The 20,871-nt window shown below is 40.0% G+C and overlaps 1 protein-coding gene and 1 pseudogene across 1 annotated transcript; both read left to right on the plus strand.

Moving 5' to 3' along the window:
- Positions 1–459: 459 nt before the first annotated feature.
- LOC134385837 (lysM and putative peptidoglycan-binding domain-containing protein 3-like) lies at positions 460–1,791 on the plus strand (annotated as a pseudogene).
- Positions 1,792–12,781: 10,990 nt separating this feature from the next.
- LOC134385868 (tripartite motif-containing protein 75-like) lies at positions 12,782–14,188 on the plus strand. Its single transcript, XM_063107541.1, has one exon. The coding sequence runs from the start codon at positions 12,782–12,784 to the stop codon at positions 14,186–14,188; it is 1,407 nt and encodes a 468-aa protein (XP_062963611.1).
- Positions 14,189–20,871: the final 6,683 nt, after the last annotated feature.

Genomic DNA, 20,871 nt, shown 5'->3' on the forward strand with positions numbered 1-20,871 from the left:
CCTTGAAACTTTGTATAAATCCAAAATCATCTAGCGTGATATTTCTTTTAAATAAAAAGTTTTACGAGTAAAAAGAGGCATGATGTATTTTCTCTATCTTTTTAGCTAACTGGTTATTTCTGAAGTGGGAGGAGTCAGAGGATTTGAATTTCTATATGCACAATCTATCTTATTTTACATATATGTTTTTAAACTAATACATTGTTTTTATAACATTAAGATAACCACATTTCATAAAGATAAAGATTGCATGATGGAAAAGAATGTTATTTGCACATTATTAGAGGAGAAATACGTTCAATTATAATATTCAATTATTCTAAGTACGGGGTTACCACTGTCGGAGATAAGGGCAGACGTTAGTGAACGCGCCGGAAACATTTTATTCAGAATCTACTAGCAGAAGAAGAAAGCGCTAAGCTCCGTTCCAATTTGCACAGAGGGCGTTTTAGAGGGACAATGACCGAGTTGGGAGCGGGAATGAGCCAGGAGCCGGCACAGTCAGGGGAGGGCTGCCAGTTGCCCAGCTGGTGGGACCGCAGCGCCGGCAGCACCAAGGTCCAGGGTTCAGCCCTGCACCTGCCAGCCGCCCAAAACAGATCTAGTCGGGAAAGTGGAAAACTTCCAAGAGTTGTTAGTGTAAAAGCAATGAGGCTGGCTACGTCTGCTAGCTGGCCATTACGGAAGTTCAGACTGTTCCCTCCCACAAAGACTGGGAGACAGGCCCTGTCCTTCCATATGATTATTGTCAAGGGCACGGCTTTCAGGTTCTTGAAAAAGACACTCCTGTAGGATAAACGTATGTATCTCAAAGGGACAGAAGAAGGATTTACGGAGAAGACGGAGACGTGGGGCGGCGGTGGGCACGGGCAGCCCAAGTGCAGGCTGTGCCGTGAACTTGCCGGGACAGCAGCGGCAGCGGTGGGCTCGGTAGCTGCGCCCTCGCTACGTGCCACCTGCTAGCGGGACGGACTTTAACATTACGGCAGGGAGGCGTCAGAATCGTAGCTTTCCCCTTCCAGGAGCTCGGTCGAGTGGTCAAGGACATGCATTTGGAAATTGGACAGACAGTGATACGTGGGAGAAGGATGCTGAAGGGTATGAGCTTCGATCCAGAGAAAAGAGAAAGTCCGAAGAAGTACATCGAGAGGGAGGCCTGATGGCACGACAGCATGAACAAAAGATATGCAGGAAGGAGACACTGTAAATGCAACAGCCCTTCAGTATCGCTGTACATCCTCCAACAGGAAGGCAGGCATCACGTCCTTGTCTGTTCAGCATGCTCCACAGCAACAGGAAATCCTACCAGCCAGGCATTCTCTGTCTTCCAGGGAGTCGCTGGGAGCTTTTTAAAAGAAGTAGACCGAGACATGGGACAAATAGTAAAGTGTAGAGACACCAAGAGAGAACCTCAATGAGGCAGTGTCTGCCTTCACAACACAACAAATACGTCTGGACTCTGACAGCAAGAACATTCAACCTGTAAGGATCCCTATTATGGAGCAGACTGGGGAACAGGGTGGGGGACAGCTGTAGTGATAATGTTGATAGTAGGCATAATAACACCTGTGTTTTGGTTGCTGTATTATGAAATTTTAGCCAAAGTGGATGTTAGTCACCATTCAACAGTGCACTCTTCACATTTGCATCCAGGGAATCACACCCCCATCACAGCAGAGAGAAATGGAAAATGGAATTGCTGCAACTAAAGGAACACACTTTGGCCAACAAGATGATCATAAACTATATAGTCAAGATTCTCGGTCACCTGCTGCTCCGCATAAAACATAGCAGTTAGCTCATAATCACAAAGTTAGTGATCACTTGTGCATCTGGAATGTGGTGGATAATATTCAGGAACCCACTTTGAAGGCAGAATTTAGGAAGACTGGAGATGCTTTTATTTATTTTTTTTACCTTAAAAAATTTTTTTGAGCCATGTACAAGTGGATTGTGTATAAAAGCTCTACAGTTGTTAGTTGATGTTGAGAGCAGTCTATCCATTCATCTATTGTACCCATGCTTAAAGCAGAAATGAATTTAAATGTATGTTTAGGAAGTTCTTTACTTGGAAGGTATATCATTATTGTTACTCAAAACTGGTAATGTTTAAATTTGATTTTTTAAATTATTTTTTGGTTTAAGGTTATTCATGTTAATTTTATGAAGCAAAATAATGATCTCATCAGATGTCTGCAACTGAAGAAAATTTACTACTGAAAACCACCAAAATACTTAGTTGCAAAAAAGTTTGGTTCTAGAATTATGATAGCATATGCTCAATACGCCGTTTTCAAACTTTTTAAAAACATGTTTAGCATGCGTGCTGTGAAAGCATAAGTTGAAACAGAAATGGGAACATAATGTATAATTTGTGTAATAGAGGCTAAGAAATAGTTTAAATATTTTTAAGCCCCCAAAGTAATGTGTATGGTTGGGAAGGTGCCATTTGGCCACTAGAACTCTGGAATAGGTCAAGATCTAAAAGGAATTTTTGTCTCTTAAAGAGTGCTTTCTTTAAGACAGACCCTTTAACCTCACCTCTGCTTCTGTTTTTACAATGATTATATTTGCCTCTGATATTTGAAAACACTTTTGTGGTTCTTTGTTGAAAATTGTTATACATGTACAGAATAGCATTATTTAGCAAATAATTCCTTACATATTTTGATAAATCGTTGCTGTGTTACATATAGTAACATGCCTTAACTACATTTAATGCCTTATAATACTTTATGAAAGTTAGTATAAGTTTTAGAGTTAAACATTATTTCAGATGGTCCAATCTGATTCATTACGTAGGCTATATAAATTGGTCTCCAACGTCACTATCCAACACAAGTTAATGGACTCAAAACTTTGCTTCTGAGGTCTGTTGCAGAAAATGCTTCACTAAATAAAAACAATGTTAGAGTTAGCAATTGCTTATTTATTGATCCCTTAATCTCTGTTTTTCAAAGAGAAAACATCCAAGTTAGACTTTTTTATTCCCCCCCGAACTATAGCATCAAATTGGAGGTCAAAGTTGTATGGATTGGTTGCAAGGGCTTGATAGTGCTACTTTTAAGATCTGCCATGGATTTAGCCACGGTCTGGCTAAAAAAGCATTTGCATACTGATTCCATTGTTTAATTTTTTGAAGTATGTGTTTTAAAAATGTAACCAAAATGATTCAATAGAAATGAGATTTGGTGGAGTCTGGATTGCCTGTTTCGTGTATAATAAAGTATATTTCTTAAGATATATATAAAAAAAAAAAAGAAGAAGAAGAAGAAGGATTTACAATTGTAAACTTCTTAAGTAAATGCTCTAAGACGAAGGGGGCGAAGGGCCTATGACAAACAATAAATTCTTTTGACAGTCTTGAGCTTTTTCAGACAAAAACTCAGAGTGTCTGGGTGGTCCCAGGGACAAGGTCTTAGGCTGCTAGAAGTCTTGTTAAAGTTTGGTCAGGTCTCAGTGCAGGGGTTTGGACGGAGTGTTCCTGAAGAGAGGTTTTCTAGTTCTTAACAAACACAGAAAAATGTCAGAATATACATACTGCAGAATATTAGAGCCGTCCCTCAGTATCCACAAATACCAAAATCCTCGGATGCTCAAGTCTCTTACAGTTGGTCCATCCATCTCCGCGGGTTCTGCCTCTTGGTTGGTTGAATTCCTGATGCGGAACTTACAGATCCACAGGGATGACTGTATTTCTGGGTGACGGAATTATGATATTGTTTTGTGTATGAGGTATATTTATACTATGATGTTCATGTAACAATAATATGGATGTTAATTTCTGTGTATTTATAAAGCGCTTTATATATATCCTTATTTTTTCCTGTATTTTCCTAGTTTTCTCCTAGGAGGCAGTCAGGCAAATTAATGCTCAATGAAAGGAGTCCATTTTGGTTTCTAGAGATTAAGTACTTAACAATGCAAATAAATTAGTCAAGTTTAGGTCATAATTAATATATTAAAGAATTATATCCTAAAGAGTTTCTACTGACATTACCAAACTAGCTATCATTTAAAAATTTAGTACAGAGAAAGAAGAAAAATGCATATATATCAGGGAAGCAACCGCAAACGTGCTGTGACATACTGAACAAAAGCAACATTTGTCCCTAGAAGCTACTCTCTAAATTCCCTCCTGTCAGAGCCTATAGTACATTCAACGGCACACTATGATTTTAAAAAGTAAGCCTATTACTAAGGAGGTGGAAGAAAACGAGTCATGCTTAAACCTTCTAAAGAAACTCAACACTTGTAGAAACCCTGCACTAAGTAAACTTATAATAATTATAAACTTTTCCTGTGTAAATCATCTTCTATTTATTTTGCGAGTCTGAGTTACAAATTATCAGGTATTCTTAAATTAGGGGTATATCAATTTGAGATTCAAAAAGACAACTTTGGGGGCTGGCTGGTTAGCACAATTGGTTAGCGCGTGGTGCTGATAACACCAAGGCCAAGGGTTCAATCCCTGTACCGGTCAGCCACCAAAAAGCAATAATAATAGTTTTTAAAAAGACAATTTTTAATAGTGTGTTTTATTCAAATAGAACCTTTAAAAACTAATGTAAATATAAATGAAATACGCTTCTAGGTCTTTGACTCTGACTATAGACTAAAGCAATTTCTTTATTTTAGGAAGACAATTGGACTAAATAAGTGCTATATAATAAAGGAAAAGCCTCTCTTTTTATTTAAGCTTAAGTGTCAGGTTGTTGAAGTGAGCAGGACTGAAGAGGCCACATTGGGTCCTAAAACCACCTGGGCTGTGGGGGTGGGGGTGGGAATTTTAAAAGGACATTTTTTTCCTCTCCACTCTTTCTTACCACTCCCTGACTTTATCTCGCTTGCTAAATAGGAAAACAATGCTGAGAAGCTAATCAGTAGTTTGCAAAGCTAACAGTTCTTTCTTTGAGACTTGTAGAATTTTAAGAAGTGATCAAAGCCAAATGACTGGAAGTTGACCTTGGGCACCAGCCAAGTCAACCAGAGCTTTGGAAGTGAAACTATGCAAAAGACTTTGCAGAAAGGTTGATTCTACTCTGGAGCAAATCAAAATCTTGCAAGGCCCTGAGATAACAGCAAAGATGAGAGCAGAAATCAGACGAGACCTTGGCAAGAACTTGTACCTGACTCAAGACAAGGACGGGACACCTTGTAGCTGTACCAGTCCCTCCTACTTTTCATTTCTCACATTCCATTCCTTTGTCTCCCCCTCCCCCACCCTCCCAACCCCTGCCTTAAAAAACTCCTCAGGTAAATCTAAGGCTTTGAGATAGGATAGCCTACCATCCCCTTCAGCTGAATACATCTGCTTTTCTAAACACCAATCACTTAACTTGTGAGTCTTTTTTTCTTTTCTTCTTGAGGGGGCAGGCAGCCGGACCTGAGTTTGGTAACACTTAGACTATTTTGAAGCTAATCATATCATTTGAAGACATCACATCATTTGGTCCAAAGCTACGTCAAATATACCTCTAAAAGATATAGTCTTATTAAAAATAATAGGGCCGGCCCGTGGCTCACTCGGGAGAGTGTTGTGCTGATAATACCAAGGCCACAGGTTCGGATCCCATATAGGGATGGCCGGTTAGCTCACTGGGTGAGCATGGTGCTGACAACACCAAGTCAAGGATTAAGATCCCCTTACCGGTCATCTTTAAAAAAAAAAAAAATAATAATAATGGTAATACAGGCTTGCTGGTTAGCTCAGTTGGTTAAAGTGCAGCCTTGTCACACCAAGGTCAAGAGTTGGGATCCCCATACCCGCTGGCTGCCAAAAATAAATAACAGTAATACCATAATTACCCTTAAGAAATTAAACATAATTTGAATATCACGAAATATCCCTTTTGTTTTCAAATTTCCCAGGCTGTCTCATAGCTTTTATTTTTTTAGAGTCAGTTTGTTTAATTCAGGATCCAAACAAGATCTACATACTCATTTATTTTTTGGCTGGCTGGCCAGTATGGGGATCTGAACTTTGACCTTGGTGTTATCAGCACCATGCTCCGCTAAGTGAGCTTATCAGCCAGCCCATGTATTCTTTTCTGAATACTCATAAATTATTCTAGGAGTATGTGATCAAGTATTTGTACATATTCTCATATTATAGAGAAAAACAAGACTCACGGAGGTTGTAAGTAACTTGCCCAGGGTTGACGAGCTAATAAGAGAGCATGACTAAAATCACTTAGAATCAGAAAAAATATATGTTAATAATCTATTAGATATAGGTTTGAGAATATTCAACAGATAGAACATAATGTAAACCCCTGGGTGGGTGAGAACATACAGTGGAGTGTGTGATTGTGAAGAGACAACCAAAACACAGCCCTCTGCAGCTCTCTGATGGTCAGTGCTTGCCACTGGCCTCCATTTACTTGATCTTTTCCCAGAAAATATTACAACTTTATAATATACAGTACTGTATAAGGTTTATTTTTTATTTTTTAATTTTTTTAATTTTTTATTTATTTATTTTTATTTATTTTTTTTAAAAAGATGACCGGTAAGGGGATCTCAACCCTTGGCCTGGTGTTGTCAGCACCATGCTCAGCCAGCGAGCAAACCGGCCATCCCTATATAGGATCCGAACCTGTGGCCTTGGTGTTATCAGCACCGCACTCTACTGAGTGAGCCACGGGCGGGCCTTATAAGGTTTAATAGTTCGAAGAATCGAAAACATTCAGATTCATTCTTAAGACAGGAAACCTTACCCTGTCTCAATTAAAACCCCTTCAGGAAAATATTCCAGTAACTCTGATCATTTCTTTTATCCATAGGGTGCAGGCTAAAAGTAAATGGAATTAGCCAATAGGTGGGAGGGGGCAGAATTGAAGAAAGATTACTTACCCTCAGAGATGCAAATTAACCCCCAAAATCCAGTCTTCCCCTTGATTTCATGCTCTCGGCTAATTACTTTGAAAAATTATCATTAGTATTTCTCTTTCATAACTCCCATCAGAGCCATGCTGACTTTGACCCTTACTCCACTGAAATTGCTCCCACTAATTCATCACTGCCTTTCCTGTTGTCTTGATCCCTCTGGAAGGTGACCCTGCTGACCACCCTCTGCCAGCCATCTCTCAGTGTCTTTGGCAGATGGCTCTTTCTCTCGTGCTCCTTAGAACTCACTGCTTCCTAAGGATCTGCCCTTGGCTGGAGTTCTCCATGTGTTTTCTGCCTGCACAGGACCCATATGAAGCCAAACACACTCCCCAAAGTAACATTTCACATACAACACTGTGATTCGGAGATTGGGGGGATGTGTGAGGATGGGCCAGAGTCAGGTATCCCAGGCCAGGAGTTCCAGGTGTCCCCAGGAGAGTGCCTCAGAACCCAAAGTCACAGTGTGGAGGAAGGATGACAGGCCTCCTAGTAGGTTGAGTAGGGCGTAAAGGACTGAGAAAAATCAGAGATGCCTCCTAGGTTTTGCCTTAGATATTAGGAGAATGGAGGTTCCATTGATTGAGATGGAGAAGACTCGGGGAGGGGCAGATTCCTGGCAGTGAAAGTTGGGGAGAAATCAAGATTCCTCTTTCTTTCTGGTTCATGAATCTGGAGATGCCAGCTAGAATTCCAGGTGGAAACCACCAATAGACAGTTGCAAACAGAAGGCTGGTGGCCAGGACAAAGCCAGGCTGGAGAACAACTCTGAACCATCATTCTAAAGTTGTGTTAATGCTTAAAAGCAATGGTACTGTCTAGGGAGAAAAAAAGGGTCCTCCAGACAATTCACAACAGGAATACAAATTAACAAATGAACAGATAATTTAACTCACTCATAATCCGGGACAGGAGAATTAAATTAATATACAAGTATGTCTACCCCACTAGGTTCACAAAAATTAAAAAGACCCTTAATAAACATTTGGCAAGGTTTGTGAGTGGAAATATTAATGGATACAGACCTTCATTTATACTTAAAAATAGGAGGACAAAATGAACTTAAATGTTTGATTTTTTTTTAACCAGCATATTTCAGTTTTATAAATAAATTCAAGTAAATCATTTTGTCTGCATGTTTTGTTGCTTCTGAGAGAGAATATTATTCAAATTTGTGGTCTCTCTCTGAGAGCCTTGATTTAATCCTGTCCTCAGTTCAGTCTGTGTTACCATCGTTTCATGAAGACCATTCCCTTTAAAATCCTTCCCTCATTCTTGATTCCCACTCCCGTTCTTCTCCCCCCCTTGAATGGATTTGATTTGTCTTTAAATACGGATGTATTTTTATAAAATATAAATTATTGCTCTGTGTGTGTATATCTGCTTGATTTACTGATAGGTTTCTTTTATGTGTATGTGCCGCATAGAAATTCATTTAAATTTATTTTATGTTGAGCTCTGCTTTTACTTAGTTGTATTCACTTAAATACAGTATTTGCATTTACTTTTACAATAGCATATGAATGGTATCAATACTTTGTCAATAACTATATATTTTTGCCTGCTATCTGCCAGTATTCACAGATAACTATATATTTCACTTTAGCGTCTTATCTTTTATCAGGGTAACTGAAGAATACCACGTATCTACAGGTTATTTACTACAGGATTCCATTATACAGTACATGGGATTCACACGAACAGAGTAATATGTTTTCCCCTACAAACACCTTTTTGTTTCTCAGCTAAATCCTTTCTAAATGTTATAAAAATTTAAAAACATACATTTCAGAGGGATAGGAGGTAAAAGAAAAAAAGGAAAAAAGAAAAAAAACGTACACAAAGTAGACGGAATGAATCTCCATGTAACCATCAGGCTTGTTATCAATATTCCAATTGATAACTAAATGGAATTAGCCAATATTCCAACTTAAAAATCACTTTAGAATTACTTTCTATATATAGCAGACCAAAATGAATTACGTTATTTTCCACACATTTTCTTATAAAACCAGGTGCACATGTGGGGAATGCCTGTTGTACAAGGGCACCCCCAGTCTTAATCTTATGTAAGGAAAATCTTTCAGCAGGTAGCCCACCTGCAGAATCCAGGTTGAAATCTTTTCTCGTTTTTCTCGACCTCTCAATTTCTCAGTTTCCTCTTCTCCAAAAAATGCAAATAACTACAGAACCTGCCCTACTCGGTTATCACAAGGAAGACTCCAAAGCTCTTAGATCAAGGACGAAGACGCTCAAGTATTTACAGCTGAAAACCTCCCCCGCCTTCTCTCGCCCCTGCCCCTCCCGCTTCCAGGAGGAATCGAGGGTCTTTGCTGGGAGCAGTCCTCACAGCCGCACTTTCCACGTAAGACACCTGTGTGTTTAGGGTCCAGTGTCCGGCTCTTTGCACGGGTGAAGGACAGCTGCACAGCGCCTGCTCCAGGTAAGCGGACAGATGGCACCGTGTGGGCTCGCGGGCTGCAGCGCAGGGGCCGGCTGAGCGCCGGCTCGGTGCCAGGCGGGAGGTCAAGCCTCGCTTTATTTGAAAACCTGTGCTTTTTATTATGGCTCCCGGTTCGTCTATGAGCCCTGTCCTGAGTCACCTAAATGCTTGCTACAAATACGTAAACTCCTAAAGAGTCAGAAAGGGAAGTGACTAATGTCTGTGTCTGGAGCGGCACGGAGAGGTGCTGGTCTGATGGCGAGTGTGGGGTCGTCTTCCCGGCTGTCGACGTGCGGAATGGTTTGCAGGGGGAGGTGGGGGGTAGAGAGATCAGGACCCTGGTATGGGTGCCTGATGTCTCCCCTGTACTCAGGCGCTTTATGGACTTATCTTCCTTAATCTAACTGTCCTGCTTGCTTGCTTACAAAGGGCACACTAAGGCCGGAGAGGTTAAGTAGCTTACCCAAGGTCACACAGTTGATAAAGGAGCACCAGAAACCTAAGTCAACAAAATTTTAATGAGTGCCCATAGGTGCCAGGCCCTGAGCTGGGTGCTTAAGGATACAAGAGTGAGAAAGAAGGACTCAGTCCTACTGTTTTGGTAGTTAATGAGGAACACAGCCATGGACCTCAAAGATAATTACAAAGGAAAGGTGTCTGATAGTGAACGTGGAAATTGGACCGTGGGGTGAGGGGAGCAGTGCAAGATCGCAAGGAAGAGGAGGAGCTGAGGGAGGAAGCCCTTGGCGGTGGCAGAGCTTTGCTGGACTCCGGGTCAGCAGGATGCAGACGCCCTGGGGCCGAGGAAGACTCACTGCTGTGCTCCATAGATGTGACTATGTTTCATTAGGAACTGTCTCCCCAGACCCTCCTGGAGAGCTTCACATGATAGACCATCTATGTACCACATTCATTTTCTAAACTGCAAAATTCTGAGTGCTGTGACCTTGTGGTCCAGGGGGAAGAGATAGTAGCTGGGCCTGGAGTGAAGAATGGGTGCTAAGCCTGCTGTCTTCATCCTACCGTATATCGTGTGCGTCTTTCTCTATCACTACATTTGGTGCGACCATCTTTCTTTAAAATCTGTCTGGTAGTCCCTTGCATAGAATGTATGTAGTTTATTCAGCCAGTACTGACGATAATAGACATTTCCAATGTTGCCACCCTTTAGAAGGTCAAATCAGTGCTGTAACCAGCCAGTTGGTGAAAGCCTGGTGATGACAACACTAAGGTACAGGGTTTGATCCCAGTCCCTGACAAAAAAACAAAAACAAAAAAAATCAGTGCTGATAAGAACATCTTTGTACACATATTTGTTTTTGATTTTTGGTGGTTGCTGGGTATTGAGGTCCGAACCCTTGATGATGGTGTTATAAGACTGAGAGCTCTCACCAACTGAGCTAAGCCACCAGCCCAGCCTTATCTTTGAGTATTTAAGTTATATGTGTTTTTATAGGATTAGTATTGTGGAATTACACAAGCAAAGACTTCAATTTTTTTTTTTTTTAAATAAAGATGACCGGTAAGGGGATCTTAACCCTTAACTTGGTGTTGTCAGCACCCCGCTCTCCGAATGAGCTAACCGGTCATCCCTATATAGGGATCTGAACCCGTGGCCCTAGTATTATCAGCACCTCACTCTCCCAAGTGAGCCACGGGCCGGCCCTAAAGACTTCAATTTTTGATGGATATTTCTTTCAAAAAGTTTTCTACTTTGCCTGTCTACAGTGTTGAAATATCTACCTCCTTAACCCCATAACAGGGAATTACCAATTTTTTTCAATCTTACTAATACAATATTTTCAGTATTTACTATTAATATGTCATTATCTATTGTAAACAAAGAATATGTACGAGATGAGAAAGGCTGGCCACTTTGCTTTGTTGGCTACAGGGCCAACTTGTAACACCGAGGCCAAGGGTTCAGATCCCCCGTCAGCTACCAAAAACAAAAAAGACAAAACAAGTTATGGAAAGATGTAGAACTTTACTAATGATCTAAGAATTACAAATTTAAAAAATAAATTGTTTTTAGAGATAATGACATTTTAATAATAAATACTGAAAATATTTTTCTGAGTTTTTGGTTTTTTCTGAGTTTTATTTATATTCAATTTGTATGTTTTAAATGTTTTCTTTTTTTTGGTTTTATATGTTTTTTTTTTTTTTTTTTAAAGATGACCGGTAAGGGGATCTTAACCCTTGACTTGGTGTTGTCAACACCACGCTCACCCAGTGAGCTAACCGGCCATCCCTATATGGGATCCGAACCCGTGGCCTTAGTGTTATCAGCACCGCACTCACCCGAGTGAGCCACGGCCCGGCCCCATGTTTTATATGTTTTTAATATTATCTCCTGGGCTTCATTTCACAAAGTAGGCTTTCTGCAATCTATTCAGCTGTAGAGAAACAAAGATCTAAAAAAAAAAAGCAAACCAAATTTGGTAAATGTGAATTTTCAGAGATTAAAAATACCTTATTATAACTAAAAAAAAAAGAAAGAAAGAAAGAAAGAAAGAAAAGAAAGAAACATATTTTAAGCCCTAAAAGTGATGCGGGCTTTCCTTAAACTCTCTTCTATATTTTAACAAGACAAAAGTTTATGGTGAGATCATTATATTTTACCTAATTCCAAAAGTTTGGGATGTAAAGTAAATTTTTCGAAGTTACAAAGATAACTAACAAAGATTGTATTTTTTTTTTTTTTTGAAAGCCTACAGCACCAGTATTGCCAGGGGGTCTCCCCTGGAGAGTACTAACCAGGCCTGACCCTGCTTACCTTTCAAAGTCAGACATTCAGATGCGTTCAGGGTGATATGGTGGTAGACCGAGGCTGTACTCCAATTTGGCTGTGGTCTGTCTGCTTCAGAGCCCCAGTTAGGGTGACTGGTAAGTGGATGAAATGTGGGGATTGTGGTGCCGAGTCGGTGGAGTCGCTAGGGCACAATAGTAAAGGCACGGGAATGAAAGACTGGGGATGGGGCGGAAAATCTGTGTTTGACTAGTATAAGGCAGTAGGTAGGACCACCTGAAATAAACTCAAGATGGTTTTTTGGTTTGGGTTTTTGGTTTTTTTAAGAACGTGATATCTTCTCACCCACAGCAATTAATGATCTGAGGCAATGGCTGTTTTCCTGAGAACTACTTAGCTTGGCTTCTTTTTCTCTGAGCTGCCAAAGGCTGGAAGAGTAGTTGACTGGCTAAGCTGTGACTGGCTGCAGGCCATGAGTGGGACTCCTTTTAGCAGCTGGAAATAAAGGGTCTGAAGACTCCAAGGACTTCAAGTCCTGCCTCAAATGTGAGAAACCAGTGGGACTGTAGTGAGACCATCAGCTGTCTCCAGAAAGGACTGTGAGAGCTGAGGGTGCACCTGCTTCTCACCAGAGAGTACCTGCAGAGCCAACCTCCTGAAGAAAGCCCACTTCAGTCCAGACCTTCATTCACAGCCTGATGGCGGTGGCAGCAGCCCTGTCAGGACTCCAGGCAGAAGCCAAGTGCCCCATCTGTCTCGATTACCTAAGAGACCCCGTCACCATCGAATGTGGGCACAACTTCTGTCGCTCCTGCATCAAACAGTCCTGGGAAAATCTAGAGGACAGATTCCCTTGCCCTGTCTGTCGTCACCAATGCCAAGAGGGGACCTTCAGGAGCAACACCCAGCTGGGAAGGATGATTGACATTGCCAGGCTACTCCACATCACCTGGAGCAAGAAGAAGAGGAAGGAAGATTTGTCCTTGTGCGAGAAGCACAACCAGGTCCTGACCCTTTTCTGTGAGGAGGACCTAGAGGTGTTGTGTCCCCTGTGCACTCAGCCCCCTGACCACCAGGGCCACCATGTGAGACCCGTAGAGGAGGCCGCCTCTCATCACAGGATGAAGCTCAATGGCTACATCGAGCCTCTGAAGAAGCAAGTGGCGGACGTTCAAAAATTAATAAGCATTCAAAGCACAAAACCCTTGGACCTGAGAGAGGAGGTGGAAAACCATAGGCGGGAATTGTCCTCTGAATTTGAGCACCTGAACCAGTTTCTAGAACGTGAGCAACAGGCTGTTCTCTCAAGGTTAGCTGAGGAAGAGAAGGACATTCAACAGAAACTCAGTGAAAACATAACAGCATTTTCAAACTGCGTTTCTACACTCAGTAGTCTGTTAAGTAAGGTAATGGAGCTCAGCATGCAGTCTGAAGTGGAATTGCTATCACACATTAAAACTTTCTACAACTCTGACCATGGGATTAGCCCATCAGTCTTTTCAATTCATTTAAGGAGAGAAAGCTGCAGTTTTCCTCCCCAGTATTCTGCTCTGCAGAGAATTATAAAGAAATTTAAAGTAGATATAATTCTAGACCCTGAAACAGCACACCCTAACCTGGTTGTCTCTGAGGATAAAAAATGTGTGAGATTTACAAAGAGAAAACAAAACGTTCCTGATTTTCCTAAAAGATTTACAGTCAACCCAGTTGTCCTCGGTTTTCCATATTTTCATTCCGGCAGGCATTTCTGGGAAGTAGAGGTGGGAGAGAAGTCTGAGTGGGCTATTGGCGTTTGCAAAGATTCTCTTCCTGCAAAGGCGAGGAGACCACCATCAGCCCAGCAGGGATGCTGGAGGCTTCAGCTGCAGGATGATGGCTATGATGCACCAGGAGCTGTTCCAAACCCTCCACTGTTGGAAGTGAAAGCCAGAGGTGTCGGCATTTTCCTGGACTGTGAGTTGGGTGAGATCTCATTCTATGACATGACTGATAAATCTCTCATCTGTACTTTCTCTCTCACCGTTACTGGACCTCTTCGGCCTTATTTCCATATCGGACCTAATTCACAACCTCTCCGAATCTGTACAGGAACCGACTGTGAATGAAATCCCCTTGATAGACTAAACCGTTTTACTTTTTTTTTTTAATGGAAAGTGTGTAGGCTATAGTATTAATACACCTTTGAATCTAATTCCTAACTTTTTCTTTCATAGTTTCACCTCTTCCAAGAAGAAACTTTCATTTTGTTTCAGCAACTATAGAAAACAGTGCTAGTAAATGTCTTTTCCGCAGGGATTACGTGGATGGACCTTGGCACATTACTAGATATGAGGGTGATTGTTTCAGTTTGTCAGAAAGTGCAGATAGAGTTTCCAAAACAGAACTGGGCTGGCCGGTTGGTCAGCTGGTTAGAGCATGGTGCTGATAACATCAAGGTCCAGGGTTCTTTCCCTGTACTGGCCAGCCGGCAAAAAAAAAAAAAAAAAAAAAAAAAACCAAAAAACGGAACTGGGTAACTTTGTCTCATCTCTATAGAGGTTGAATTGTGCTGTCCCTAACATGACATGTACAAAATTGTCTACTAGGCACGGAGCAGGTTGTAACCCTTAGTTATATATACCACAGGGCACAATTGAAAGTGGAGGGGGCACTATAATGAAAGGATAAGCATTTTTAGCTTTTAACGTATCAGGCATTGACAATTTTTTTCTGTTATGCCCAGAAGCCACCTACTGGCAGCACAGTTATTTTTTGGCATGGTAAACTTGTTATGACATTGAAGAGAACTGGAAAGTCTTAATAGACATCACAGATACCATGTCAGAGAATAAAAGATAAATCACTAGGCAGTAAAAATTGTATGGGAATGATGGTGTTTTTATTCAGAATTTTCTTTTCTTTCTTTTTTTTTGGGGGGGGGGCGTGGTGGCTGGCCTGTATGCGGATCCAAACCCTTGACTTTGGTGTATCAACACCACATTCTACCAAGTGAGCTAACTGGCCAGCCCCAGAATTTTCTTAACAAATATAGCTAACATTTATTGAGCCCTACGTAGATCCCTATGTGGTAGGAGTTGCAGTTTTCATAACAACTATGAGATGTAGATAGTAGGCCATTAAAAAAATTGAATGTAAAATTAAGAAAATAATTTTAGGCAAAGTACCTTTGTTGAGATGACAGCAAGTAGACTAACTAGAGGACAGGGGATGCCTTCAATTACTGATAAACCAGCACTATTAAATGGTTTGTCAATGTAATGCTTTATATGTAAATGAGAAGTAATGAGGTGTTATTTTTCCCTCTGATTAAAAAAAGGAGACAACCACACAGGTACATGTTTAAACTCTGGGATGCTTCACTAAATTAACCAGAAGGATCTGGGTTTATACCTAGGTTATGCTAATTTCTGGTGGTGATCTTCAACTCACTTGCAAAATGGAGATAATACTTATTTTGCAAGAAAGTTACAAAGATGAAATCATATTTGTATGTGTGTATACACCAAAGTTAACTTTTGCATCTGTTCCTACTTTAAACAAAACTATGTACCTTTGCCTTTTTTCTGTCTTGTTTATGTTGACATGTTGACAATATTTTCCCTTGTTTTTCTTCCCCAACCTCCAATTTTTCTTTTTTGGCGGCTTGCTAGTGTGGGGATCTGAACCCTTGACCTTGCTGTTAGCACCACAGTCTCCCAAGTGAGCTAACCAACCTGCCAGCCTGTCTTTATATTTTTGAAGAAAAGTCTTTTTTGGGTGCCTGATCTGAACGACTTAGAAAAACATTTCTGACTCAGTAAGGGAAATGTAAATATGGCAGGGTATTAGGTGCTATCAGGGAACTGTTAATTCTGTCACGTGTGATAATTATGACTCAGGAAATGCTTTATTATTTTTTTTTCTTATACTGAGATGGATACAGCAAATTATTCTTAGAGATTCATAGTAAAATACAAAGGGGTAAAATTGTATTTCTATTAACTGTCCATTAGCATTGTGTGCAAATTGGATCTCAATTGAGCATCTATCAAGTGGGCTCTGTATTAGCTCTATATACACACACAGTGTAGCTCTATATACACACACAGTGTACTTCATGGAAAGATTAGTATTGTCTTTTACTTCCATTTTCCACCAACTTTTTGAAGTACCCACATTTGTGTATGTGTGTATAGTACAAGGAAAAATGTGCCTCTTGTGTAATGCCTACTTTTTAATATATGAATTATGTTATCAATTTTTCAGAATTACATTTAGCTTTCCTTCTGTTTACAATAGGACAACTGTTCAGTGGTTATACTAGTAATACAACATACTTACTAAAAATCAAATAATAGCTGTATAAAAAAATTATTAGTGTAACCCTCCCCTGTACTCACCCCATCCATACACACATACACACACATTTCTTCATTTTTTTGTTTTTATTTATTCTTTATTTCATAGTGGTTTCTTGGCATGCATAAAGTAGACACTTACAGTGCTTTTAATATGAACTAATCTGTGATAAGAGCAATTTAGAAATATAGGAAGAAAACATCATAAAAAACATGAAAGCCGGGCCGGCCTGTGGCTCACTCGGGAGAGTGCGGTGCTGATAACACCAAGGCCACGGGTTCGGATCCCATATACGGATGGCCAGTTCGCTCACTGGCTGAGTGTGGTGCTGACAACACCAAGTCAAGGGTTAAGATCTCCTTACCGGTCATCTTTTAAAAAAAAAAAAAAAAAAAAAAACATGAAAGCCCATTAAGGATCTGGGACCTTAAAAAGAATAGGAAGCCTGAGGGTCTTGAAGCAGGGAGCTCTGTCTCATCGGCTGCATCCCTCAAATTCAGATTAGTAGTCTGAGCTGGAGATATAAATTTAGAAGTCACCAGTAAATACATAGAAATTGAAGCACTGGGATAAGATAAAACCTACAGAAAGAATATGAGTGAGAACCGCACTAGTCAGGATTGGCTGAGACGCCTCGGAAAAGACTAAGCAGTGACTGGCCAGGTGGGAGGAAAGCCCATCCGGTGTGGTGGTGAAGCCAGAGTGTTTTTAAACAGACTAGGGTCTGCTCCACCTCAAACTGCTGAGAAGTCCACTGAGGCAAAGTGGAGCTGTGTCCCTTAAATTTAGGGGACGTGCAAGTCTGGGGTGGCTTTTGAAAGCAGATCTGGCTAAGGGTCCACAGGGAGTGTAGAAATCTCTTAAGAAGTTTGGCTTTAAAGTGCAGGAGAAAGGGCAGAAGTTGTACAGTCAGGTTTTTATGATTCTTAAACAACTGGTAGATGGTAATAGGAAGGATACAGTAGAGAGAAGAGGGGTTAACGTGTACCCTAAGACAGCAGTTCTCAAAGTGGTCTGAGGACTCAGGAAATCAGTGAAGTCAAAACTACCTTCATGATAACAGCGAGACATTACTTGCATGTTAATACGTAATGGCTTATTATTTTTAAGTGACATAGAATTTTTATCAGTTTTAATTCCTTTTTTAAAAATTTTTTTAGCAGCTCGCTAGTACATGGATCTGCACCCTTGACCTTGGTGTTATCAGCACTGTGCTCTAACCAACCGAACTAACCAGCCAGCCCTCAGTTTTAGTTTCTAATAGCAACTATCAATAAAGATTACCCCCATAAACAAAAGCTTTTGGGGTCCTCAGTAATTTTTAACGGTGTGAAGAGGTCCTGACATTAAAAAGTGAGAACCACTGTGGTAAAGTTCCAGAAGGAAAGTGATGGAATACAGACTACAAGAGGAATGTTTGGCTTTCACCTGCAGAGAGGTAATTCTTGGAACAGATCTTATCAATTCATTGTAGGAGGCTGAGGGATTTCCCATCTGATGACCTCTATTTCTTTTTTTTTATCGTAATACATATTCAGCTGAAATGTTTATTTCTTGGCAAAAGTTACTACAAAACATTAAAAATTTTGTAGGTTCTGGTTTCTTTTGGGGGGCAGTGCTGGCCAATATGGTGATCTGAACCTTTGACTCTGGTGTTACAAGGCTGCACTCTGGTTTCAAGTCCCGTTTAGAAAGTCATTTCCTATACGAAGAGTGTAAAAATGGTTCCCAATATTATCTTTGCACTTTTTTGAAATAAAACTATATAATGAATACATGCTCCTAAAATAAAAAATCAAAACTCATAGCAATATATAATTTAGAATATGAAAGACTTCCTCCAGAAGAAATCATTCAGTCTGCCTAACAATTTGGTATGTATCATTCACCAACTTTTTTTTTTTTGGCACATGTACCGGCCAGCTGCCAAAAAAAAAAAAAAAAGTAATAATAATACATAGTTACTGTAAAAACTTTAAATAATATAGAAATAGAATAAAGTCAAAAATTCTTTAATTTTATTTTCTTCTTGTCCAGTCCCTCCCCATCTGATTCTCTTACTGCATAGCCACATATCCTTTCCAGTGTGAATTACTAAGTTTGTAGTGTATTCTTCTTGACCTACATCTATCCATTTACACACACACACACCACTTTTAACCTAAGTGAGATGTCATGATATTAAACACATATTCAACAACCTGCTTTTTTCACTTAACAATATATTAGAGGCATTATTTCATGTTGGTATATAAGAGGGGTCTTCAAAAAAGTTCACGGATAGGTTTGTATTACCTTTCAATTTCCACAAACTTTTTGAAGGACCCTCATATATATCTACATTATTTTTTTAAATGCTGCAGAGCATTTCATGCCAGGAGTCCATCATATCTTTAAGATTTATTCACCTATTGAATCTATATGGTATTTCATATGCTCAATATTAAACTAATGGAGTAAACCTTCACTCACATAACTTTTTCACATACGAATGTAGGAAGGATTGTTGGAGTCAGAGTTATTTGGTGTATTTACCACTAAATATGTGGTTCCCAAGTGCCCATGATTGCCATATCCAAGTGTCTATTTGTACACTCCTGCCAAAATTGGATACAACCAATCTTATCACTCTTGCCGCTGATTTGCAAAAATACCCTGTTTAACTTGAATTTCCCTCATGAATAACGAGGTGGCACATCTTTTCACATAGTTTTGGCCACTGTGTTTCTACGAACTGCATGTATTTATCCTCTTCTTACTTTTCTTTGCTTCCCTTTTTAAATCTGAAATTCAATTAATATTTGAATAGGCATAAAAATCAAGTTTCAAAACTCCAAAGGGGCTGGTTGTTTAGCTCACTCGGTTAGAACATGGTGCTGATAGGGCCCAGCCTGTGGATCACTTGGGAGAGTGTGGTGCTGATAACACCAAGGCCGCGGGTTCGGATCCCTATCTAGAGAGGGCCGGTTAGCTCACTTGGGAGAGAATTGTGCTGACAACACCAAGGTCAGGGGTTCAGATCCCCAGGCCAGCTTCCCAAAACAAACAAACAAAAAAACCCATAAAGCAGAAAGATATATAGTTAAGTCATTCCCAGCCCTGTCTCCTCGCCACCAGGTTCCCCAAACTAGAGGAAACCAAAATTTCTAGTTTTTATAGTTTTAGAGACAGTTAATGTGTATATTGTATAAGTATCTTTTCTTTTTTTACCCAAATAGTAACACTATCCAGTTAGTACCCTCCTCTTTTTTTTTGGCACTGGCAGGTTTGGTGATCTGAACCCTTGACCTTGCTGTTATGATACTAGGCTCTAACCAACTGAGCTAACCGGCCAGCCCTGCCTTGTACTTTCTGATGGTGTTATTTAACCAATCCTCTACGGATGGACATTTAATTTGTATTCTTATTCTGGCTATTACAAATTCAAGGGTACTTGAAAAAGTTCATGAAAAGATTCATATTATTTTTTAATTCTATTTCTATATGAACATTTTGAAGTACCCTCATAATCATACAATTAATACTTTAGGACGGGTGGGAGTATATTCCTAGGATAAATTCCTGGAAGTGTAATTATAGGTCAAAGAATATAATGCATTTGTGATTTTGACATATACTGTATTTCCAAATTTGCCCTCCAGAGAGGTCACCAATTTATACATCCCAGTAGGACACAGGACAGTGCTTCTTTCCCACAGAGTACTGCTCATACAGAGTATTAACATTTTTCATCTATCTGGTTTGCTATCTTGTTATATAGGTCAATTAGCATTTTTCTTACCATAATTGAAATTTATCATCTTCTCATAGGCTCACAAACCATTTCTGTTTCCTTTTCTGTGAACTGTTTATATGCTTACATACTTGGCCTTTTTGGAGGCAATTGTTCTTTCTTTTCTTGTTTTTGGTGGCTGGCCAGTACAGGGAAAGAACCCTGGACCTTGGACATCTTGATCTTGGACTTCCCAGCCTCCAGAATTCTGAGAAATAAATTTTGCATTGTTTATGAGAAAAAAAAAAGTTTATGGAAAAATTGAATTAAAAGATAATACAATTCCTTCCAGGAACTTTTTGAAGACTCTTCATATAGCTCCTAGGTTTTTTGTCTTTTTAAAGAAAGTCTCTCCTAAATTAATGCTTTTATTATTTTAATTGATTGTTTTAAATTTTTATAGTCTTGAAGTGCTGATTATCAAGCTGTGATCTCTCAGCTTCAAGCCCATCCTTATATATTCTGCTTTGTGATGCTGGGCCTGGGACTCTGCAAACTACTTTTCTACTTTGCCAGCTGGCTCCCTGCTGGGCTCTGCCAGTGGGAGGCAGGAGAGGAAGACTGGAAGGGTAAAGGAGGAAGAAGGGACTTGATCTTTTCTGTTTGTTTCTTGTTCCTTTCATCACTGTAGTCAACATCACTGTAATAATGGGTCTTCAACCAGTTGCAACTTTGTTC

This window comes from Cynocephalus volans, chromosome 9, assembly GCF_027409185.1.
Source record: "Cynocephalus volans isolate mCynVol1 chromosome 9, mCynVol1.pri, whole genome shotgun sequence".
In the NCBI taxonomy this organism is placed as follows: Eukaryota; Metazoa; Chordata; class Mammalia; order Dermoptera; family Cynocephalidae; genus Cynocephalus; species Cynocephalus volans.